This window comes from Nuphar pumila, chromosome 6 (assembly GCF_984573655.1).
Source record: "Nuphar pumila chromosome 6, dmNupPumi1.hap1.1, whole genome shotgun sequence".
NCBI lineage: Eukaryota > Viridiplantae > Streptophyta > Magnoliopsida > Nymphaeales > Nymphaeaceae > Nuphar > Nuphar pumila.
Genome location: NC_143254.1, coordinates 133,509,378 through 133,535,253, shown reverse-complemented (window position 1 = coordinate 133,535,253; position 25,876 = coordinate 133,509,378). Strand labels below are relative to the sequence as shown.

Below are 25,876 nucleotides of genomic sequence, written 5' to 3'. Positions count from 1 at the left end.
GACGCATTCTTATTTGTGGCTGGCAACATCTAGACATCTGGTTTTCAAATTTTTTTTTTGAAAGAAGAAGATATATATATATATATATATATATATATATATATATATATATATATATATATATATATCATTATAAATAAAAGGTCAATACAGATTTGCAACAAGTGATGAGGCATCACTTGCTGCCATAGAAGAGGAGAACCAGAAAACCAATAAAACCACAAAACCAAAGGTACAGATTCAATTCCTTCTGCCCAGATCCGCTGCTAAACTTCGCGTTCCGCCATAAGGCAGGACAGCGCCCCACGCATGGCGTTCATCAGTACAGAACCATTAAGATGAGCAGGAGACCACACAGTTGGACAAAGATTGTGTGCTAGACCTTAAAGGCACACCATCAATGACCAATTAACCTTATGATATTAGTTCTTTTCATTAATGACATGCTAAACAAACAAATAAGCCAACTTGATGCATGAAGGGTTCCATCACTACTTTTGATATAATCTGCTTGTTTTCAGTTTGTAAGAGATAAAGATTTCAGGAAGCAATTGTCAGAGATGGAGAGTTTGACAGAGCAAAAGATGGAGGGGTGGTGTTAGGCCTGTTCCTAGAGGATGTAAAGTCTATGAAGGACCTGAATAAGTGCCTCCCTCAAGTTTCCTTCTTACTGCATTTCCAAGGCTGCCTTAAACGCGTACACAACGTTGTTGGCGAGTGAATTGGAGGGTAAAGCATGCGTGAATTGTGTGCATCCTGGGTATTTGAAGACTGACATGGCGTTTGGCTCAGATGATATCAGTCACTCAAGAGACTGAGAATGTGGTGCATGTTGATCTCTTCCCTGCCGCTAGTAAAAATGTTTTTTTATTTTATTTTTTATAGCGAGATAAAGTAGCACACACCCACACCCAACGGGTGAGCAAATGATTTTGGTGGGCTGTATCGGTTTCTGCAAGGGAAACAATTACCACAAGGGAGGAGAAGCTTACATATACAAATATGTTAATCTCTGTACAAGTGAGAAGAGAACGAGAACACATGCTGAAGAAAAGATGCGAGGAAAAGCCCCTTGTGAGTGCTGATCCCTTCTTAATTCCCAGCCTCACGGCATTATTGCTCATTGAACTTTGGGTCGCTCGGTTGATCACTTCTGCTGCTTTCATTTCAACATACCACACCCCTGTTCTTACCGTTGGGTCCCATCTAAAAAAGGACGGTGCAGACTCTTTGTTAGGCTCACGTATAGCGTGGTTCATATGAATCACCAAATTTTGGTGACAATGCATATCGACGGGTCTGAGTTTATGTAGTTTATGGCTATGAACATGTCGGATTTGACATGATCCGAGGCTCAGATCCAACTTACATCCATAACAAAGTTGGTCGAATTGCGACTAAGCTGCACTAGACCTTGTTTTGCCTTTGGTCCCACATAACGTAAAACATGAATGGCTTTTTGCCTTTGGACCCCCCAATTGACATTGAAAAGGCAGGGGATTATGGTCGGGTGTGTTACGAGGTAAAATCTTCAGGCTGCCTTAGTTTCCAAAACCACATGGAATTTAGTGAGTTTTTTTTTTTAATAATCAAAATGGGGGTTAAGGCCCCCTTCCTTTCCCATAGACAAAGCCCAACTGGTGGTTATACAATTTATTCAACTACCCCCGAATGGGGTTTGAACCTGCAACATTACATCACATGGTGACTTGCATAAACTGTTCCAACCAACAGAGGGAGCCCCCACCCATGTTGTAGGAGTGTGGAGCCTCATATAAATATCTAATGTTCACGAATTCAATTTCACGGTAAGTTGGCCGGGGTTTGCGTGCTCCCCGCACGTAAGGTGGGGGTTAGCTCCTGAGGCAAAATTTTTGAAAGGCAGTTCTATAATTTTATTTTAAAGATTATCCTAAAGAGTTTTACTCTAAATAGGTTTCTCTATATATACTCGTTGTATTTAGAGGAACCAATCTGCTTTTTGTAACGTGTGATTTTTCTCAATCCGAATGAAGAATCTTAGTACCTCCATGGACGTAGGCAACTCTCACCGAACCACATAAATTCTATGTTTTATGTGTGATTGTTTTTTTCTCTTCTTCTCTTATATTTCTTCGATCTATCAATAGTATGATCTATCTATAGTGTGTTGTATCTTTCCCTATCATTCCATTGGTTGGAATTTAGCAAGATTAGCTGGGAGAAATCAAATGCCATAATTGAAAACAACCTTCATCCTGGCATCTGCATGGTTGAGATTTGTAATGCTCTTGTATGTCATTGTTTACTATATATGAACTGGTAAGGGTTTCCATTCCCCTGCTTGTCTATCAATAAAAAAAATTTGGTGACGGGAAGATTCTAAACTCCAATTTACGTGTAACACTGAACAAAAAGGTGGAATGATGAGATGGATTAATAAGCAAAAATTTTTATTTAGTATTCTTTTATCCAGTGGTACAGTTCACTTATCAGAATTTTGTTCCACTAGGATTTTACATAAGAGTTCCTGGTGGCGAGAAAAGTAAATTGTTCTGCATTTATTGCTAACGAAGGGATTCAAACAGCAAGGTAGACTTTGGTGATACTGCACTGCACTTGGTGGCAGTCAGAATGTAGAGTCCTCACTTTCGAGGAAATTGTGCCCAGAAGGACCTCCAGCAGGGAAGAGGGCAACACGCACCACATGCTCTGCCCCTTGAGTGGGAGTGAGGTCGCCTGTGCCAAGCGCCAGATCAGTCTTCACGTAGCCTGGGTGCACGCTGTTCACACACGCTTTGCCCTCTAATTCACCCGCCAACATCCTCGTGTATGCGTTTATGGCAGCCTTGGAAATGGAGTAAGAAGGAAACTTGAATGGCCACTTCTTCAGTTCTTTCCCAGATTTCAGGTCCTCAAGGAAGAGGTCTAACACCTTCTCGATCTTCTGCTCCGTCTGGCTCTCCATCTCTGAAAGTTGTTTCTTCAAGTCTTCATCCCTTACAAACTAAAACAAGCAGATTGTATCGACATGCATAAGATGGAACCTTCATCCATAAAGTAGAAGAAGCAAAATCATAAGGTCAATTGGTCATTGATTGGTGTGGTTTGCAGATCGGCTATACATATGATGGGCCAATTTTGACACCAAGGTTCCTCAATGGATTTGGCGCAGTGGGCTGGGGCCTATCTAGGCTGCTAGAAGGGCAGTCTAGGCTCAAATCCCATGGACATCACCCCTGCGCAAGCTGAAGGTTGGTAAACTCCCTTGGGGCAAGGGGTAAGCCCTCAGTTTTACACTAGTAGGACAGCGACAGTAAGTACCACTACAAGAAACCTGTGGATTAGCGATGACCTAAATTCGTCGCTAATCCGTCGCTAAACAGTTTAGCGACGACTTAGCGACGGATTAGCGATGGATAGAGGCCATCGCGAATTTTTGCTCGCTAATTGGCGAAAAACTTATCTGTTGTTAATTCCGTCGCAAATTTGCGACAGACATTATCCGTCGCTAATCTGTCGCTAAATTTTTTAAAAAAAAATAAAAAAAATTGATCCCTGTCGGGCGGTATTCCGGCAGCAATAAGCTGGACTTATACCGCACCCGACGAGCATTTCACAGACTTGTATCGTCCGCCGTGAACCGGCGTCGCCTTCCTCCAACAATCGCTCAGCCTCGTCGCCATCCACTGTGAAACGGCGTCCTCCGAACTCGTCGCTGTCCTCCGTCGTCACCGTCGCCGTCCTCTGACGTCGTCACCGTCGCCGTCCTTCGACGTCGTCACCGTCCTCTGGTGTCGCCGTCCTCCGTGAAACGGCGTCCTCCGAAGTCATCGCCGTCCTCCGGCGTCGCCGTCCTCCATGAAACTGCGTCATTCGAAGTCGTCACCGTCCTCCATCGTCGCCGTCCTCCGTTGTCGTCGTCCTCCATCGTCGTCGTCCTCCATCGTTGTCGTCCTCCGGCGTCGCCGTCCTCCGTCGTCGTCGTCCGCCGGCGTCGCCGTCCTCCAACAATCTGCCTCATCGCCGTCATGCTCTCCAACGCGCTCTTTGACGGGGAGAGAGCGATTTAAATCGCGCGGTCGATTTAAATTTCGAACGAGGAGAGAGGGAAAATTTCGCGCTCGGTTAAAATCGAAAATTAGCGAGGGAATTTTTCCGTCGCTAATCCGTCACTAATTAGCGACGGAAAAATTTCCTCGCTAAAATGGTTTTCTTGTATTGAGAATTAGCGACGAAAAATTATTGTCGTTAATCTATCGTTGATTAGCGATGAAACAACTTTCATCGCTAATCCGTCGCTAATTAGCGACGGATTCATGAAAAAAGTTTTCTCTAGCTAATCTATCGCTAATTTGCGACGGAAAAAATCGGTCGCTAATTAACAATTTTCTTGTAGTGTACGGTAGGAAGAACCAGGCCTCTAATCCTGGGTTGTTTCTTCCAGTAGAAAAAAAAAAGTTTTGACACCACGGCATATGATGATGTGAGGATCATTGTATCACGATAGTGCAATCTGGACCCTTAATTATATAAAAAAAATTGCATCACGATGGTGCAGTGTAACTCCTAATGCTCATTTTCAGAGCCCTGAACTGGAGGTGTGTTGTGGTTTCCTCCAGTGCTCTCATGGTCTTCGCTGTTTGGGAGCAGCGGTTTTGGCAAAATGCCGAATTGAGAATGGATTTGGCAGCTCTAAAACCACATTTGAACACCATTAACAAACACCACATTTTGGCAACACATGGAAATGGTGTTTTTATCTCAATGCAGCGCCCCCAAACAGAACATAAATGTATACTCAAGTAAGGAAGGGGCCTTAATCTCCCAATTCTTTTTTGCCATAAAAGGAATAAAAAAAAACTAGAAGGAATATAGCTCACTACTTGGTTACCAATAGGAAATTATACTACAGCAAAGACTATTCAATAAAGTTTCATCACATTACACACACAGTTTCAAATAGGAAATTATACTACAATGACTATTCGACATAGTTCCATTAAATTATACACACACACACAAAAAAAAAAAACATGCACGCACGCTCCACACACATTGTAGATTGCCTATGAGACAGTGATAAAAGTTTAAACGGCTAGGCAATAGCAGCCACATTCGTTTGAGAAATTAGTTTTTTTGGTATTCTCTGGTTTTTATCGGTGAATATGGGTGAAAATGAACATTTTAAGAAGTAAAAAAAATTATGTGAAAAATAAATGAAACTAAAAATATACATAAACCTTTTATTACTGTGTTGTAGTCTATAAAGTAAAAAATATAGAGGTACAATCATGCATGATATATAGTTTCTTTTAAACAAAATTATCACCATGTTTTTTAAAAATATCACATTATTTTTGGCTGCCATTTGAAAAGATGGATAAACTATCCCCTTTTCTGATATTTTTTTCAAAGATATCACTGATATTTGTCACTACTCCATGAGGGTCTGTTTGACATCAAATGAAACATGACAAAGTTGATGAACTCCAATATGGAAATTGAAGTTTATCAGCTAAATCATGTCACAGTTGTTAAGAAACAAACGGGATTTTCTTGATATCAAGCAAACCGCTGAGCTCGGCTGCAATTTGCTGATGCATGTCCAAATAGACCCTTAATTCATATCAAGCGAATTTCTCTATGACTTGACCAAGGGCATAACATGATCAAATTCTTCAATGTTTGTTTCATCTCAGCAACATGTGTTCAAGGAGAGCAGATCAGGTGATGGGTGACATCTTCACCGTCCATTGCTTCATCCCGCGATAACCCCATGGTCTTTATGCAATTTGTCAACGGTGAGGATGCCAAGCCACATGTGACACTTGAGCAAAAACTCATCATTTGGGAGCATGACCAACTAGGGTCAACTTTTAGTAGTCGGAGCAGAGTTATGTGTAGTAGAGATTTACACTTAGTAGGCCGAGCGACGAAGAGACATTGACTATTCTGGACTTGTAAGGAGAGGGTCGAAGGAGAGGGAGTAAGGCCTCGGTCAGCCTTTTGGTTCCATAGTAGTTGGTGCTGATGCACATCTTTGCTGATTCATATGTCTCTGAGATCCCATCCATCCATGTAAGGTCACTCTGCATCCACCAAGTTTCAGTACTCTGTATGAGCATGAGTTGTTTCTCAATAAACATATGTAAACTAGTGGAAGGAAATAAATGCAAAAATATTGGCTACACTAGAGTACTATACTCTCTGGCTACAACTCATAGGTGCAAGTTTTGTTAGATCAATTTAACCTCACACGTGCATTTAGTTCATTAACATAGGAAAATGTACTTTTTTTTTTTTTTTGAAAGGCAAGCTGGGGTTAGGCGGACCCCTACAAGAACAACAGCCTCCCCATGTGGCAGAGGGATTCGATCGTGGGCCTTCAGCTTGAGACATGACCCCTCTTACCACATGGGATACCACCTCGTTGGTCAGGAAATGTACTTTTGGTTGAACTGTTTTGACATAAAAACATGATTTTTTCAATCTTGATATTTTGACACATTGTGCACCGTAGAATTCTCAAGCCCTTAAAAAACTCTGCTTATGCAATGCAATCTAACAACTGAAATCATGTTTTTGAGTAAGCAAATCATGCAGATCATATCCATGGGGCTTGATCTATATAAAAAACAGAAAAATCAAGAAAATGTGAAAGAGCAAAGTATTCTCATTAGAGGGTATGGTACAATTAAGGGTATACAATATTTTCACTTAATAAATAGGATAGACTTGTAAGAATGACAAACGTCTTCTGATATTATATATATATATATATATATATATATATATATATATATATATATATATATATATATATATATGTGGGACAAAGTTTGCTACAATCATTTGTATGCGCAAACGACTTAGCAAACTTCGTTTTTTTTTATTTGTATCCAAATGACCCTGTGAATCTGACCTAGTTGTTTTTAGTGGGAACTGACTTTTGAATCGCCAGAAATCCAACCTGTGTATAAGTTTATCTGGCAATGCAAAAATGGATAGTTGTAAAGTAACAATTTTTCCCTTACTCAAAAAACATGTTTTTTCATTGTAAAAGAATGAAGGTTCATTTCCCACTAAATTGATTATGTTGAACACATCTATGAGGTTAGATTGAGTAAAAAAACTACTTGCATCATGAGAGTCAAACTAGATTGTGCCTACAATTGACTGTATGAGAGAGAGAGAGAGAGAGAGAGAGAGAGAGAGAGAGAGAGAGAGACTACCATAAGAGTTTTAATGTCCACATTATTCTTTTTTATGAACTCCCAATCTATCTCTACAATGCCAACAGCAGCATTATTTATCTGCATATCAACAATGTTTATCACTTAGTAATTCCATGACACTATCATCCTAAGTTAGCATAATAAAAATGCTTGTGCAAAGAAATGCGTGAAAATGCAATGTATAGAGGACCTTTTAAACAGTAGAATTTGCCGAATATACAAAATCTTTGTAGGCCTGGTAAGCTATGCACGTCCAGCTTTCACATCTTTGTATGCCTAGTGATCATGCTAAATTTTAAGTGCATCCGTTTGTTCCTTTTCAATGTTTCTTTCTTAACGTTTCTTGTAACTTTTAGGTGTACTTTGTACATGAATGCATGAAAAGGAGGCACATAAAACTTGAAACTTTTACGGGGAATTTGGATGCCCAAGTTCTAGGTAAAAGTAGTTTTTTACGCAAATTTCGTTGTGTAAATTGAGTTAAAGTGTCCATTTGAATGACATAAAACCAATACTTTTTTTTTTTTCGTTTATAACCTGAAGAAACTGCACCTGGCCGGCAAAAGCATAATTTTGTAATGAAACCAAGGTTTTTATAAAGCATAATTTTTAACAAACTGAGTTGAAACTTAATTATGCAAAAGCATATTCGCTTGTCTAATAGGAGCAGCTAGGCACGTCACCTTGTGTTGGGACGTTGCAAGTTCAAATCCCAATGGTATGGTTGTATATCTGGTAAGGGTCTGCCTAACCCCTGCTTGCCTTTCTAAAAAAAAAAAAGTTTAACAAAAGGTTCTCTTTGAGCCATTGGAAAAACAGCCGAATGAGATAGGTCCAGTTGATATTGAAAATCATGTCATTAATGGTGCTTTTCAATATCCACCACGTTGATCACAGGCTGGATGCTAAATCCCACATTCAAAAGAATTTTGGGGGATTTAGCATCCAGTGCAAAACGCTTGAAAGTCACCATCAATAGTGACTCGTCCAACATAGACATTACTATTGAGACCAATGTTGTCAGTATCTGTGTATCAGCTTGAATCTGCCGATACGTATCTTATTGCCAGAAAATCGATACGTACTGACCTGAATCGACTATTTTTTAATAAATACAAAAATAGCTTAAAATTATTTGTAATATATATTATTTTAATGGCTTTAACACGTGCCACGTTATGATTGACACGTAATAATTTTTAATTATTTTTTGGTTCGATTCAGAACGACTCACTTAAGAATCGGTGTCAGGCCTGTTCACCTGAATCGTCAGCCAAACGATACAGGTCCGATTCCTATACTGACAACATTGATTGAGAGCTTATTATGTCAGAGGCAACTCTGATGGCAATCGGTCAGGGTTGTCCTTGGTACCAAGGATCTCCCAAACATTACAACTGCATTCTTTGTACCTTACATGCTCCCACAAATTTCTTCAAAGCTATTGATGCTCTAGATGAAAGCATCAATAGCATACAAAAAATGGACAGCTGCAATTAAAACCCAAACCTTGTGTTTGAGAAGCCGTTCATTCACAAGATGAACAGTATCAGAGGCATATATATAACGTCAGTGGTGGCCTAGTGACCTCTCTCTCTCGATATTGTAGAGGGCAACCGACCGTGCAGCCATGAATTTATATATTTATAGAGAGAGTAGCGGGTGCTTCTTTCATGGTGCGCGCTCAGTCCTGTGTGTATGGTGCTCTTTCCATGGAAACTTACTAGAATATCGAGGAATCCGGCCTTGAGCTTCAACCAATCAACGAAATCTGACACACTTTGTGATTGATCAATATCAAGCGCATGGAAGATGACGTTTTTCCTCTCTTCCTGCAGGAACTGTTGAGCAGGAATTGACAGTTCAGCTTGGGGCTTACGAGCCGTCATGATGACGGTCATGCCCTTGTCTGCGAGATGCCTGGCAATCTCAAGCCCTATCCCTCTGTTTGCTCCTGTCACCACCGCCACCGTTTCCTCACCCCACCACTGGCCCTCTGTTGCCTGGAGACACCACATTCCATACATGGGAAACACAATAAGATCGAGAACTAGGCGCTAGCTTACTCTCACACCATGTTTGGACATCACTAACGAACATAATAAAGATCATGATCTCTACCAAACTTATTCCTTTGCTAAGATGACTCACCAACTTTAAACGTAAACCATAAAATTAAAGTTTTTTTTTTTTTTGCAAATTGGTCCCAGATTTATAGCTAATTTTCAAAACAGTCCTTGCCTCGTGCCATTTTGCAAATCAGTCCTCATATTTCTCACAGTTATTACAAACTGGTCCTTTCTGTAACCGTCACTTTGTCTGCCCCTTTACAGCTACCATCAGGAAAAGCTACAAGCTGTGTTAACCTCAATGACTGATTTGTAAGGGTTAATGAAAAAGGCAGAGACCAATTTACTGAAAAATAGCATAAGGCAAGTACTATTTTGCAAATTGGATATAAGGCAAGCACGAGTTTACTAAAAAAAACTAAATTAAATACATTTCAAGAAATCCAGACTGGTACCGCAGATTGACTCGAGACATGGCAACAAGGAATGCCACCCTGAGACTTGATGGACCAAAATACCATGAGCCTCGCAGCGAAGGTGGAGTCCTTTGTGCAGAGTCTAACCATACACGCAGTGCAGCAGCGAAACTTGACAGGACCCGATGGACTAGAAAGAGAAGGTTGAGTCCTTTGAGCATTCAACATACTCATCATGCAAGGACTATGCTTTCTTCCAAAGTTCAAAACTAATACCAATGAGTCTTAAAGAACCCTAGCTTAAGGAGAAGATCTAGTGATCGGGACCAAGTACTTTATAAGCTACTCAGACCGCACAAAACACAGAAAATCACTGTGCATGCAATGATTTTTCATTCTGCGATGTTCTCCATTGCAAACAGCTAGCGGTTTTCTGTCTTACACAGAAAATCGTCGTGCAGTGATTTTGTGTGGCCTGAGTACTTTCTAAAGTGCTCAGCCCTGCTCACTAGATCATGCCTCCGTAGCTCTAGGACTCGCATGGGATTCGAAAAGACCAAGAACAATATGAAGCCTTTTTCTCACCATGGTTGGCTTTGTCTTTGTCGCTAACGAAGGTCCTAAGCAGGCAAGAGGGATTCCAAAGGGGGAAGAGAAGAATACAGTTTACTAGAACAGAGCTGTGAAGGTAAGTTGGAGTATCCAGATGACACAGGAAAAAAATCCTTCATTAACGTTATATATAGGAAAAAAGTACGGTGGGTTCCAAACAATTGGCGTGCTGGAAATGGGTGATTAAACTCGTAGTTTATTCCTTTAAGGTGTGAATACTGAGGGTGCTCCGGAAGAATTCTCTGCGTTGCAATCCATGAGGTGTATCACTGAATCCCACGTCCGTGTTCGGGGGATCGAATGAGCGCCACGTATTCATGCACATGGGGCTCGTATTCCCGTGTATGTTGACATAACTTTGCATCGGACTTTGGTGCTGTTGCAAAGACTTAATCACCCTTACTTGCTTTTCTTGCCCTGAAATGACGGTTCGAGGAAATGACAAAAATATCCTTCATTCAAAAGTTGTGAAACGACGGGTGGGGAAAAGGACAAAAAAGTCCTCCATCCAGAAAGTTTGATGTTAACCATTTAAAGTGGAGACGTTCGCCTGCGCCATCTGCTGTAACAATTGCTCTCATTATCAACGCAAACTTTGCCTTCGTCTCCAGTCGAGCTTTCCGCCTTGTTTTTTATCCTGTTGTACAACACACTGTCGCCTTCTCATGCCTGCCTTGTGTTACAAAATATTCCAGTGTCTTCTCTTCATTTCTGCTGTCGTTAGGCATCATGGAAGAAAGCAATGATTCACAAACATTTCAACCAGTGCCATTAAGGCACCGTGAGTAGCTTTTCATCTCATCATGCTATCGATGAAGAAGGCATGTCGTCTTGTGTGCCATTAAGGCATTGTTTGGTTATTGCAGGTAGATCTTGTTATTACGAAGGTTGGAAACTTATCGATATTTGTAAGATGCTGGGACCTGTTGACAAGAACGCTTGTTTGCAGATGCTAGGAAGGGCCTCTACCCCATCAGGTATCCTACAGTCACTCATCATATGCATTGTATCTCAAACCGCTGTATTAGTAACAGACTCTCATTTTTGTGAGATACATTTTTGTTAGTTAATATCGATTTGTTTGCTATTATGTTCAAGTTCTTCCTTATCGATTTGTAATTTATTGTGCGATATATTTATCGACCTTTTAGATAGTATGTTTTTGTATCGTCGAGTTATAAGTTATAAATACTGAACTGCCGTATCGATTTTCAATATCTGACAAATCGCTATACATATCGTTTTGTAAGATATTATATGTTTTGTAATATGTATTTGTAAGATATTTGTACACAGACTTTGAAAACGTTTGGGTGCAGAAACACATCTTGACACGCATGGCGGGGCGATTTTCGCATGCATATCGTTGCTCTCTCAGCGACTTCTATTGAACTTGCTTTAGAGCCTCGTGGATATTATGAGAGCGTTATCGTCAACACACATGTACGACATGTTTATTTTATTGGCATGGTAAGCGACACGTCGATGCTCAGCATAAGCAAACATCAAACCGCACTTGCTTTGATACTTTCATTCATTAAATCGTTGCTTTGACTTGCGTAACCCTAGTGGTATCCGTTCTTATATGCATCCTGATTAAATCGTAGTAAACCTATGCCGCTTGCTAACGAAAATTGATATATTGCTTACAAAACATTCCACTGTCTTCTTTTATTTGTCATTGTTGTTAGGCATTAAAGAAGAAAGCAATGATGCACAAACATTCCAACCAGTTCCATCAAGGCGGCATGAGTAGCTTCCCAGCATCATGCTATCGATGAAGAAGGCATGTCGTCTTGTGTGTCATTAAGGCTTTGTTTGGTTATTGCAGGTAGATCTTGTTCTTACGAAGGTTGGAAACTTATCGATATTTGTAAGACGCTGGGACCTGTTGACAGGAATGCTTGTTTGCAGATGCTAGGAAAGGCCTCTACCCCATCAGGTATCCTACATTCACTCATCATATGCATTGTATCTCAAACCGCTGTATTAGTAACAGACTCTCGTTTTTGTGAGATAATATCGACTTGTTTGCCATGTTGCTGCAAACACAAATTGATATATTGCTTAAAACATTATTGAACTTATCATCAGGTTGTAATAAAGACGATGTAGATCAATCAATAGAAAGATCTGGAGAATTGAATATCTATACTTATGACCCAACTGAAGAATTGAACATCTGCACTAACGATGCACATGAAAAGAAGGGTGCAGACATTAGACCCACTATCGACTTGAATGTTCCAGTGGAAGAAATGCAATTCAATGATGAGGTAGACTACCATGACAGCGCACATAATAAAAGTGTATGCACCGGGAATGTACACGGAAGTACACCTGACTTCAATGTTCCAGGAGAAGAAATGCAATTCAATAATGATCCTGATTTTGATGTCAGTACACTTAATAAAACCGTAGGAACTGGGAATGTACATGGAATTGCACTTAACTATGTTCCTGTAGAAGGAATGCATTTTAATAATGAAGAAGATGCATATAAATTTTACAATGATTATGCCTTAAAAGTTGGCTTCAGTGTGAGAAGGTTTTCTTGGTCAAAAAATGCACAGGGTGTCTTGGTTAGAAAGACATATGTCTGTTCCAAGCAAGGTTGGAAGAAATCAATGGGAAATCCAACTAGGAGCACGCCAGAATCAAGATGTGGATGTCAGGCGAGATTGGTTTTGAGAAGACATCCGAATGGGAAATTTGTCGTGCGTACTTTAATCAGTGATCATAATAATGATTTATCTGCATCATTTATGACTCCTATGCTAAGGTCACATCATAAAGTAACTGTAGCTCATGCTGCAATGGATGAAATAGCCGATAGCGCCAGCATTGCACCAAGGAAGACATACAATTTGTTTACCCGCATTGATAGTGGTCGCGAAAATGTGCCATTCACACCTTTGGATCTTAGAAACCACTTGAGCAGGAAGAGGACAGATAACATGAAGAACGGAGAAATATGTTGTTTGGTTCGTTACTTATAGAATAAATCAAGCAATGAACATGGTTTCTTTAGTGCAATGCAAGTGGACGCAGATGGATATGCCGTGAATATGTTTTGGTCAGATTCAAGGTCTAGATTAGATTATGAATGCTTCAATGATGTGCTTGTGTTTGATACAACAGTAAAGATTAACACTGAACAGTGGCCATTTGCGCAGTTTGTGGGAGTGAACCATCACGCACAGAGTTGTATATTAGGCGGTGCTTTTGTGTATGACCAGACCAAAGAAACCTTTGAGTGGTTGTTCAGAGTATTTACACAGGCAATGAACGGGAAGCATCCTGAAACTGTACTTACAGATGGTGATCATGCAATTGCGTCTGCAGTGCTTCATGTGTGGCCAGATGCACATCATCGCCTGTGTTTGTGGCATATCTTTCAAAATGCAGCAAAGAACATAGGACATATATTTAATCAGAATACAAGGTTTGACAAACATTTTACAAGGTGTGTACTTCATAGCGTAGACGAGGTCACCTTTAAGTCAGATTGGGACAAAATGATTAAGACATACGACCTTGCTGACTGTCTGTGGTTACAAAATTTATATGCAGAAAAAGAGAAGTGGGCATTGGCATATGGAAGACAATACTTTTGTGCAGGTATGATAAGCACACAAAGAGCCGAATCTATGCATGCCACGCTGAAGAAAACCCTGTATTCATGTTTAACAATGTTTTGTTTCATGGAACAATATGAATTATTTGTAGACGGTCTAAGACAGAATGAGCTTGAACAAGACGTGAAATGCTTCAATACACGACCTCTAACTTTTGGCATGAAAATATTGATGCGACCTGCAGCTCTGTATACACTAACTGTATTTGAATGGATCAAGAAAGAGGTGTTGCATGTCATGAATTGCAGAATAGAAGAAGTGGTGCAAACCGAGAATATGCACAAATACCATATTTTTTGTCAGGGCGAAAAGCATCAGGAAAGGCAAGAAGCGCATGTCACTTACAATGTCGACAACGGAAGGGTAGAATGCTCGTGCAAAATGTATGAATTCAAAGGTATCCTATGCTGTCATGCATTAAAGGCACTCAATCAAGAGAAGATACAAGAAATACCTGAGTCTTACGTAATGCGAAGATGGACGAGACGCGCGAAGATTGAAATGCTCGTTATGGACAATGCGAGTAAATCTGGTGTTGACGAGAAGTGCCACATAGCCTCCCGTTACCAACAACTGTGTAGGTCATTCATGCATGTTGCTGATTTGGCATCGAGAAGCGAAGAAGGCTATGCATGTGTGAGAAACGCTGCAACGGAGTTACTTGAAAACGTGGAGTTAATTCACATTAAGTCTGTTGCAGCGAATGAATACCAGCCGAAGATAATGGGATCGAACAACGTAGGTCAAAATCATGTCTCGCTTGACACTCCCGAGAAGTTGCGCCGAAGCGTAAATATTATCTTCAACAAGTCAGTAGTGAAGGTTGTTGATTATGATGGACATATTCATGAAGCGCAGGGTATCAAAAGAAAACCAGCCTCTGATCGCAGTCGTCGGAGGGCAAAGGGTGCACTAGAATTGGTTGGCAAGAAAAGGACTAAGAAACAACCAACCTGTAACAAAAAACAACAAAGCCCTTCGAATGAACAGGTATGTAAAACATTATATTGCTTCCCATTGCGTGAAGCTTGTCAAATAGCTAACTCGTGTAATGTCCATCATGCAGCAATACCCTGCAGAAGTACCGGCAAACGTTCAAACCTACATTCCTCCTGACCAGATTTCCGGCAACGATCGCTACAGTTTTACAAGGCTTTTGGTATGTAATCGATGTTTCGAGGAGGTATGCATTTCTTGCGAAACTTAATTCAGTGTCTAATATTTTCTCTTTCATGACAGACTATGATGCAGTCGACAGATAGGTTTGGGACACAGGAATCTCGTGTGGGCTATTAACTTAGTTGTCATGCCTCTTTGCATGACCCGATCTCCACAATGCCGAATTTTTTGAGAGTTTATAGTCGTTTGTCATTGACGACTTGCGGTTCGTGGTTGAATTTGTTCAAATCGATAGATAGCGGGTTTTTGCTTCTACAGGAAGGCGAATGATGACATCACTGTATGGCGATTTGTGGTTATCATTGAATAGCGATATGTGGCATCACAGCGTAGAACGTTGTTGATTATGTTGGACTGTCAATCTTAGCGTGATGCGAAGGATTGTTCAAGTGTGCTGCGATGTGTGGCATCGCAGCGTAGGACTGTCAATCACTGTGCTGCGATGCCACAGATCGCTATTCAACGACAACCACAAATCGCCATACACCTCCAGTCAACTTCTTCTCCAGCAAATCTTTCGCTTTCCCGACACCTCCACTTGCCTTTTGAAATCATTATTGTTATCTTGTGAAAAGTTGTATACATATATTATAAATAAAAGGCTACTCAATGTGTATTTTCCAACGGATACCCATAAATGTTTGAGTTGTCGTACAATATTCATTGATCATGTTGGTTGAGCAGTACATCTTTTAGGTCATAAATAGTCGCACAAGCACTGGAAGGTGTGTTTGTCTTCTACTTCGTGAACCAGCAACAACCAAACCGACGGTTCCTTCATAAACCTAAAGATCCGCCCTCGAACATAGAAAATTATAGTCGGTGAGGCAGACGAAGACAGCTACACGACCAACAATGGCGAATCATGGGTATATTGTCTACATATAGTCTACATGTTCAGCAAAATCCGTCTCTTTCATGCATTTTTTGCGATTTGTTTTTGTGTACTATATAATGTAATTTAAATATCGGTCGTTGCAATGTCCACATTCATTTCAGTCGAACATCCAATGACGAAGTTGGGCGAAAACTTAGTCAATCACTCCTTGAGGACATCAACCGAATGCGCAGTGAATTCGCACAATGCAACATGATCAGTAATTTTGTTAGTATGAAACTAATAGTAGTTGTCTATAAACGTAAGCCATGTGTACGTTTGATCAATACAACACCATATTTGCTGCAAACAGACTATATCCGATTTCGTAAATTATATTAAAAGCAACGCACCAAGCCAGACTGTGAGCGTCGTCAGCCCATATTTCATGGTATATCGGTTGTATTTTATATTGCTTTTCATTATTGATTTAGTCCAATTGATTCGTATGTTAATGTTGGTGTTAGCAATATTTCTTTCGGTTTGCAGACTATATTACGCTGTTTGCCATACTCCAGTGGATTTCAAGACGACAAACCTTATTGGGTTAACGGTAATCACTGCAGAGACCTTATGACAAGTGAAAAGGTAAGCAAACAAACCTACAATGCAATATTACAGCGTGACAGTGGTTACAATATTTTTTCGATCTATTTGCAGATACTGATTCCTACACTCTGGCAGTCTGAAGAGCATTGGGTCTTATACGTGATGGATTTACGCGAAGAACAACTATGGTGTTACAATTCGTTGGAAGTTGACAGTGGTTTACGGCTAGACATTTCCCATCTCGTAAGATTCCATCTATATGAGTATCGTGTAGTGTACTGGGGTCATGAATTTACTTTCGGTCGCATTATTCTCAGATCGGTTTCCTCATAGCCATTTTGGGAGTCGATGTCAGCGAGTGGATCTATCGCACGGCATACCATGCTCCTTTACAAGATAATGGCGTTGATTGCGGCGTATTTGTAATGAAGTACATTGAAACGATATACAATGGTGCAGAACCCTGTTTCGACGCTGTATGCCATTCCTTGGCCTCTGTTATTGGGAATTAAGGGCATATCTATTGCTTTTAGTTTACAATCTGTTTTTGCAGGTTGATATACCCGGATTCCGCGAAGAACTCTGCAAAAAGTTGACGTCCTTTCTAATTTCGGAGGAGAAACTGACGGAGGCGAGGATCTAAAAGGCTTGTAATTGATAAAAGATGTGCGCTCAACCCGTGTGATTGACAGTCGCAGGGTGAGACTGCGATGTGTGCAATGAACACAGACTTCTAATGTTCGAAATGATAATATTCAACATCGCTATGAAATGTTGTATGCTTAAACATCGCTTTAATGTCGCGTTCGTATTTTACGAATAGTACAAAGCGATACGCTTGGTGGTCTAACGTCAAACTACACTGCTACGACCATGAAAACCTGTGCCAACATTTGAAAATTGCTTGAATTTTAAATGACAGTTTCTTCAATTATGATCTTACAGACCAATGAAAAAGGTATAGACGGATACGACAACTGCGTCGAAGCCGCCTATGCACTCGATTCAAGAATAAATCGTTTATGCAGGAATTGTCGATTATGTCGGTTCCTTATTCGCGAAGCAAAGTGAAACTGTGTGTTGTGTCATTCAAATATTAATGAAACGTCCTATCACCCTCCGTCAGTTTTCGAGTATATACGTCAGTTTCATTAAACCAAAAGCAAATCTTAAATAAAAAAGCACTCCGCATTAATGAAAACAATGTCATGCCAGAGGGCTATTTTGAATCGTAGTAAATGCGATTGGACCGAATCTTTGGGTCTCAAATAAATCCACAAGTACGTCTAAAGAAATCGCCTTAGGTGTACATTACCGTCGGTTCATCAATACAGCGATTTCTAAGAAGAAACCTTTCTTATTGATAAGTTCACGTAATGCGAAATTTAGAAATATCTTTCGCCGTACAGTATTCTTCATTGCTTAAGAACAACTTTACCAGCATTGGTTATGCGTATACAACACAAAACTATTTCTGAATATAATTTACTTTTCATAGAACACCCGTCAACGGAACGACAAATCCTCTTAGACCTCGCTAGGGAGAGGAAGAGGACTTGGCAGAGCTCTTGCTGGCCACCCTCAGCGCGACTGCACCGACTGGGTTGCTGTCGAGGAGGACGGCGAGAACAGTGATGGAGGGGCTCGTTAGGTTGTACAGACAGAGCAATCGATGGGTTTCACTTTATACTATTCTGTCGGCCATTCGTTTTAAACTCAATCAATTTTTTGCATATTTTGTTGCGTATTACCGTCATATGTTCCTGCAACAAAACAGGTAATGTGAAACCAATATATAACAGGAATACCCAATAACATCGGATACGAAGCTCATACAGCGTGGAAACAAGGTTCTTCTCCATTGTATGTTGCTTCAATATGCTTCATTACGAATATGCCACAATCGACCCAATTACTTTGTAACGGAGCATCGTCAGCACAGAGCAACATCCACTCACCAATGTCGACACCCATTTGCCCGTTAAGGAATCCCGCTTGTGAAAAAGGGATAATATATTACAGTCCGGTTCACCTCGAATAGCTACTTCACCTTTGGGTACAAGCTTACCAAATGCATAGCATCGCGTTCTACGCCACTGTGGCAGTCCAATGAGTTGTAGCACCATAGTTGTTTTAGCTGAAAATTCATCTCGTATAGGACCTAATGGTCTGGATGTTGCCAGAGTGTAGGAAGTAAAATCTGCGAATCGATAAAATCATTTTTCGTTCCAGAGACTTATCGTGATGGGGATGTTACGAATAAACCTTGGATAAGAGGTTTGTTCATTTACCTTTCCAAATTTCGAAATGTCTATGCACTCATCATCGCTGTTCCAACAAGGTAGTGCATCTTCGAATCCTATGCCGTATGGCTTTCGTCGGACGTACATCTGTTGCACGAAATAGCAAGGTTTAACCACCAAGAAACGTGAGTACGTCATGAAAGCAAACAGAACAACAGCGGCCCAAACATACCATGAAATACAGGTTGATGATGCGTACTGTATTGCTCGTTGGGTTGCTCTGAATGTAATTGACAAAATCATACATTGTCTGGTTGCACAAAGTTACGAACTTCAGAACATGCAAACCGATGACCTAGAAATTGATAGTGGACAAATACTTACAAAATTACTGATAGTGTTGCCATCTGCAAATTCATCTTGCATCTGCTCGATGTCATCTACGAACTCGTCAGGGCGTTGCCGCCCATCCGAGACTGTGGATGTTGCACTGAGTGCACCATGAGCATGATATTCAGGATTGGACATTGAAATTATTGTCTACAGTAAACAACACTAGTCCAAATACGACATGAAAAGGCAAATGTTCACTAAACCGCTCAGGCGTTTCAAAAAATATACCTCTTAAGCGCTAGTCCTGATACTGTGGATGTGGTTGTCTTCTTGTTTAGATCCGTGCGTGGCCGTTTTGCTCCCATCGTCCACTCCATTGGCAACGTGCCTGGTCGTTTAGCTCCCATCTTCTTATCCGTTTACGCCGTGCCTAGTCATTTTTCTCCCCTCGTCCACTCCTCTGGCGCCGTGCCTGATCGTTTTGCTACCATCGTCCTCTCCGTTGCCGCCGTGCCCGGTCGTAGTGCTCCCATCGTCTTTGGCGTCGTGCTAAATCCCCTTTAATATTCACCGCCCGTCTGGTTAGGACCCACATTTTCACCTTTGTAAGGGCTGCTAAATCCCCTTTAATTTGTTGTAGTTCATCTTGGTGGGTCAAGGGCCCAATGCCAAATCTCTGATTCAAAAAAACTTTTAGGGATTCGGGCGTCCGGTGCAAACAATGAAGATCACCATCATGGTAATTTTCAATATCTCCCGATCTAAAACCCAGTTTCCATTCCTCAGCATCAAACAAACAGACCCTAAGGCCAGACCTATTTTTATTTTAGGATGCCCGGCCGCATCCTGACCCTCGACTTGTAACTAGCTAACAGAGGGTTGGCTTCTTATCTCCCTAAGAGGGCATCCTAGCACGAGCAATCTCATAAGTCATAAAACCAATCGCAAGCAGTTGAGTTTGAGTCGAGCCCATGCAATGGTGCTATGTGATCGGTTAAATATGATATTACTTATGACATTGCTGATGATTGGATCGTCACGGTCGTGCTGGGCAGGTGAAGTGAGGTTAGAATGAATCCAAATCAATCACCATCCATCACATGGCAACCTAAGGGTGGTCGGTTGTTTAGGGCATAGAATAGCGTGTGAACCCAACATGTTGTGATTAATTAAGTATTAAACAATGGTTTTAGCTGGTCCCTTTCTCAAGATAAAACATATGTGCAGCGACCATTGCGGATCATTTGCACGGAAAGTAGACTTGTTAGGAAGTGGAGCATTGCACAGCATCCAGGTCGTTGGTGCCTATCACATGGACCAAATTATTTTTTAGTGGTCCTTACAACAGCCTTATGAGCATCGTTTTTGTAAGCACATACCGATGATGGAATTTGTTTTTTAATCAAACGGGCAGCATATTATATTTGATTGAAACACACTTGTGTCGGTTGCTACGAAGTTGCCCTAATTTGTTTGTAAGCTTCGGCCTAGGTTTTAAGACACGCAGCATGTGGAATTCCTACCCAGCATTCCCCACTCATTCATACATGGGCTTATCAACCCGAGTCTTTTGAGAACACAAGCATCCGAATTGATGCATGTGGCTATACATAGCTATCCATTTATGCATGTAACCTCAAGATTCTCTAGAAGCTTAGGAATGAAACTACATGTACAAGCAAAGCAGAAAAGGAAACGACAGAACATCACATATAGTTCAATAGCATATGAATCATTTTCGTAATTTGTAATGTTATATATATATATATATTGGTAGAATGCATCTGGGGTATTTGTTCTTGAATATTTTCGGGCCCAGATGTGGGGCAGGTCCAAGCAAGCTAATTTAACGTACATGAGAAGAAGGGGGTGGCTCATACACAATCACTCAATAGTTGTAAAATAGGGGAATTGCAAATGATGACAAATGCAATAAATGGGATGAGGGTGATGTAACAAGAACGTGTGGGATGACATGGTTTTCAGTAATCTGCCTGTTTGACTTTGACCAGCTAGCCTAAGGAAGGAGATGAGAGTAAAGTCCAGTTTTGGATTTTTTTTCATCTTACAATGGACTTAATGGAGAGGAACGTGCAGACGAGAGGAGAGAGATTGGAATGCCTCTTTGGTGAAATTCTGACAGTCATGAAAGCGATTGGAGAAACAGAAAATGAGCTAAAATAAAATGAAGCAACACTAACTATATATTTTTCAACAATAAAAATGAAATGGATAATGAGAGGCAGAGAGAGAGGTGGGGGGTGGTGTTTGAGGTTGAAGGTAGTGTATGGTTCCGTGGGGGAGCATGCGCTTGCTGGGGAGCTGCTTCTTGATACATGTGCCCGCAGGCCTGGTCCTTAGCACAGCGTCTCTCTCTCTCTCTCCCTGCAATTGTGGTTGGGTCTGGGTGGACCACCACCACCTCTCCCTATGCACACATATGTTTGAAGACTTCAATGCTCGACAAAGAGCATCTTGCTGAAACCCACTCGTGGGCTTTACTCAAACTCCAACAACTAGCTCCTTCTTCCTACTTGTGTCCTCCCTTCTACCCCCTCTCCCTCTTCCCTCCCACACCCTCTTATCCCCCTCATCCGAGAGAGTGAATTTTGTTGAACTTTGGGCTATAGCCTCTCTCTCTCTCTCTCTCTCTCTCTCTCTCTCCAAGTTAATGAGGACTGACTGAGCAAGTTCTGAGCAGGGGAATAGAACTGGAAGTTTTGGGGGGAGGGGAGGTGGAACGTGCCCCTGATTTACTCGGTCGATATGAGTTGTCAGCGCGCCCCACGCGTCCTGTTCCTCTTCTGTGTTTCTTGGGAGTCTCAACAGGAGTGGCTCCCGAGAAGTCGCCATCACGCTGCTTCGTTGGCAATCCCCCGAATACGGTCAAACCCTGCCCACTCCGTTTCATCCATCCCATGACGGGGGTCGGCTATGTCCCCGACCCTTCCCAACAATGACAGCCATGTCCTCATTCAATGTTCTGCTGCTGCAACTGCAAGTGATGATGAGATTGCAATCATCGAGGTACAATGACCATCGTGGCCCCTCGAGCGGATATTAACTCACGATCTGAACACCTTTGTTCATTTCTCTCATTGCTACTAAGCAACAGTACACTCGAGCTCTTTACACTTATTGGGAACCAACGTGTGGCCCGATTAGTATACCCCAACGTTTCACTGAGAAGGTGCATTTCCAAGCTTGTTGGACCCCTCCATGGCTTTTGTTTTTTAGTTCAAGACCCATTATCACGATATTTCATACAACGCTATACAATGTGGATTAAATTAATGGGTCGGGTTGATAACCTTAACTAATTTGACAATAGCAACCCAATAACAGGATTATAATGACTGTTTTCCAAACATCAACGTCCTACCAATGCAGTCGATATTGAAAACAAAAAATAACTGAAAGTGTTTCTTGTTAACGTGGAGCATCAATTACATACCAATCTCTCTCTCTCTCTCTCTCTCTCCACCCAGGTATCCCAAAGCGGGTTCTTGTGCCAAGCTAGGGATCTGCCTAACCCCACTTGCCATATGAGGCTACAATAGATATCTGCCTAACCCCAGCTTGCTTTTCAAAAAATAAAAAAATAAAAAATCGCTCCTTCTCTCTATAGTTTTTATTAAATGTGAGAGCCAATAACATAATAGTTCAAAATTTAAGGGGCTCAGTTGGGTGCTGTTTCGTTTTCAAAGGAGAAGAGCAAAGAAATTGCGTTGACGGAAAAGACAAGAGAAACAATGATGGTACCCGTGCTTAAGATAGAGAGACGTTATCGAGTTGGTGAGCATGTATTATTTCTATTTACTGTGTCCTTTCGTACTTGGTTTGGAGGGCCTTTTGGTCATTTAAAAACGTCAAAGAAGGAGGGTGGTCAGACCACGGCCGAGCATATCGCGGGGGTTTCAGAATATATGGTAATACAAGAGACATCACCTCTTTGGTATTATTGAAAGCCCAAAATCTGTCTGTGGTCGCAGGCAAGTACCCAAAAGTCCGTGGACTTTTCAAGAAATGACCGGACTGCAGATGGTACCTTTTTGAACGCGGTGAAGTGACTTTTGTCATTTCGACCTTTTTCATCCGGTCACCTCCGATCCCCAACTAGGGGTATTTTTGTCATTTTCTTTATTAAGAGGGTGGCCGTCACTTTTGTACTTTAAGCTCCAAAACTTAGGGTACAGAAATTTCGACCCCCTCTCAGGCATCTCAAATGACCAAACCACCCATCAGATCCGCTCCAATTCCTCAACAATGGCTTGGCTTCTCTGAAGGCCACTCACTGGTAACTGGCCCAATGGAGCAAAATCTCTACATGTAAACGTTTTTCTTGTTATTTCTTAAAACGGAAATTGAAGAGGATTAACAATCGCTTTCAAGCGAGGCTTCTAAAATGGCATATTTGCTCAGCTCCTCCACGTACAAGTTTGCTCACCGAGTCAAAAGAAATTGTTCATTTGGGCTCCATTATTGTAGATCATTAATTGGTTCTTTTAGGTCCATTATTTCACGATTTTAATCTTGCAAAACGGACCATCTAATGTATTTTGTAACATCTGCTTAGCGCCCAACATTAGGATAGAAAGTTGAATCTAATCAAACCTGAAATGTTTTTTTTTGTTTTTTCTTCTCACAATAAGTGATCTTTATTTCAAACGGTGAGCTCAAAATCAGTGAAAAGGATAGAGGGTGGCATCAGTGGACAAGAAGAACACGTATATTGTGGGCTGTGGACCAAGTTGGTTGAGAGGGAGAGAGAAAGGCCCATAGACATTTCATGGGTGGAAGAGAAACCGAGATTCGAGCCAGCTCTAGACAGCACTGACCTTGTTATTATCGTCCGCTTCGATTTCCCATGACCCACATGCACCTCCCTGCTCTCTCTCTCTCTCTCCTTTTTTTTACTGTCATTACTTTTTACATCATCTTCCACTCACCGTAAATTCGACTTCACTTGGGAGCGGAACTGCGGAAGTCGCCAGTTTCTGCTAAATTGTTTGATTGCATCAGTTTCTACTAATAAATGTTGACATTGTCAACAGAAGATGATTTAAGCACACCTCATGCATTTATAGATCATTATGTTTCATTCATTTCTTTAACACGCCCCTCTTGTTTCCACTATTTATTTACTTATACTTTTGACGAAAACACTATTGCTAGTTCTAATTTTTTTCTTTTTTATGACTTGTGCTCACGGATTACAGGCAAAAGAAAATATTCAGGTTAATTTGGCATTTGCATTTCACAACAATCTCTAACACACTGCATTTGATCATTCTAAAAAAGAGGGAGCTAAATCAACAGATTTAATTAATATATTTACGGGGTCCCGAACAGGGCAGTTAGCTACATCTCATGATCGGGGTTCCCAAAGAGCACCACGTATGTAAGCATGTGCGTCTCGTATCCCCATGTTTGTCAGCATTAATTAGCGTTGGAGTTTGATGCGATTGCAAAGACTTAAGTACCCTCTCCTCCATTGGTGCAAAAAAAAATGACGGTTCTTGAAAAGAAGTGGTTGTAAAGACTTAAGTGCCCCGAAGATGATTATTTAAGACCCAGTCTCTGCACTACAGGATTATCCGAGAAAGAAATCTCCCCTGGAGGAGGCCATGAACATCAACCCTTTCACACTCTCTCTCCCTTCTATTTCTGCTTCTATGCACATCCAACAGAAGATCTTACATTGCTCCATCAAGCACCGACTGACCTGCACATTTACTGTTGTGGAGCCTGATTCAGAGTTTTTACCCTTACAGGAGGAGGGTCTGGGGGCTCCTCTCAGTGTGGGTAGCATCATTCAACTTGAAGAGTTATGGAGTCTGATTCAGAACTTTTACCCTTACAGAAGGGGGGTCTGAGGGCTCCTCCCAGCGTTTTCATGGCCTTTTGCCCTTACAGGAGGGGGGTCCGGGGGCTCATCAACCCTCTCTCGCTCTCTCTCCCTTCTATTTCTGCTTCTGTGCACATCCATCACAAGATCCTATATTGCTCCATCAAGCACCGACTGACCTGCACATTGACTGTTGTGGGTCCTTACTGATGAGCTGCCTCTAAATTTATTCGACTCTGGGTCCTTACTGCACTTGAAGTTGAGTCGTTGTATTTTTTGTTATTAGGTGGGTGGTGAGGCCCTCCTCTACTCTCTCAAGACTCTTAGCTTGGGCAATCTTTCTTTTGATGATTGTGGTTGTAATGTATCGTTGAAGTTAAAATGGGGAATAAAATGACAATATAAATCGCTGAAAATTTACAGAAATAAATGTCCTCCTTCTAGAAAACTGAATCGTCGGTTCCTCTTCCTCGGATGGACATAAATGCCCTCCTTCTAGAAAACTGAATCGTCGGTTGGTGAAAATGACAAAACTGCCCTCCATCGATATCGCGGGAAAACGTTCCGTAGAGTTTGCATATGTAGCAAGCGTTATGTTGTATGATACAAATAGTTCAAAAAAATCCTTTCTCGCTCTAAGCACTCTACCGGAGATTCTTTGCTTTCATCTCGAGTTGCCGGAGCATCCTTTTCTTTTTACCGGAGCATCTGTTTCCGTCTTACGCGCAGTCGCAACATCGTTGCCACCTTCTGTTGCGTATTAGTTGTTACTGTTGCTTACTCTACAGTTGGAATATCCAAATTCCCATCGTTTCGGTGAGTTTCGCGTAAGTTTTCTTTCTTCAATCTGAAGATTGGTTCTTATACAAGGATTTGTATTATGAACCCAAATATT

At 41.2% G+C, this 25,876-nt stretch overlaps 1 protein-coding gene across 1 annotated transcript; it reads right to left on the bottom strand.

Annotated features, from left to right (window-relative positions):
* Positions 1–2,411: 2,411 nt before the first annotated feature.
* LOC149836334 (short-chain dehydrogenase/reductase 2-like) lies at positions 2,412–10,413 on the bottom strand. The gene is made up of 4 exons (XM_090009136.1): positions 10,288–10,413; positions 8,942–9,220; positions 5,898–6,071; positions 2,412–2,986 (listed from the first exon to the last, which is right to left on the bottom strand). The coding sequence occupies exons 1-4, from the start codon at positions 10,288–10,290 to the stop codon at positions 2,609–2,611; spliced, it is 834 nt and encodes a 277-aa protein (XP_089865262.1). The 5' UTR covers positions 10,291–10,413; the 3' UTR covers positions 2,412–2,608.
* Positions 10,414–25,876: the final 15,463 nt, after the last annotated feature.

What these genes read in the sequence shown, in the direction of transcription:
- LOC149836334 (XM_090009136.1), bottom strand. An exon ending in CCGGATTCCTCGATATTCTA is followed by an intron (nt 6,072 to 8,941) that starts GTAAGTTTCCAT and finishes TGGTGGATGCAG; the next exon opens with AGTGACCTTACATGGATGGA. An exon ending in CGTCGCTCGGCCTACTAAGT is followed by an intron (nt 2,987 to 5,897) that starts GTAAATCTCTAC and finishes TGCTTGTTTTAG; the next exon opens with TTTGTAAGGGATGAAGACTT.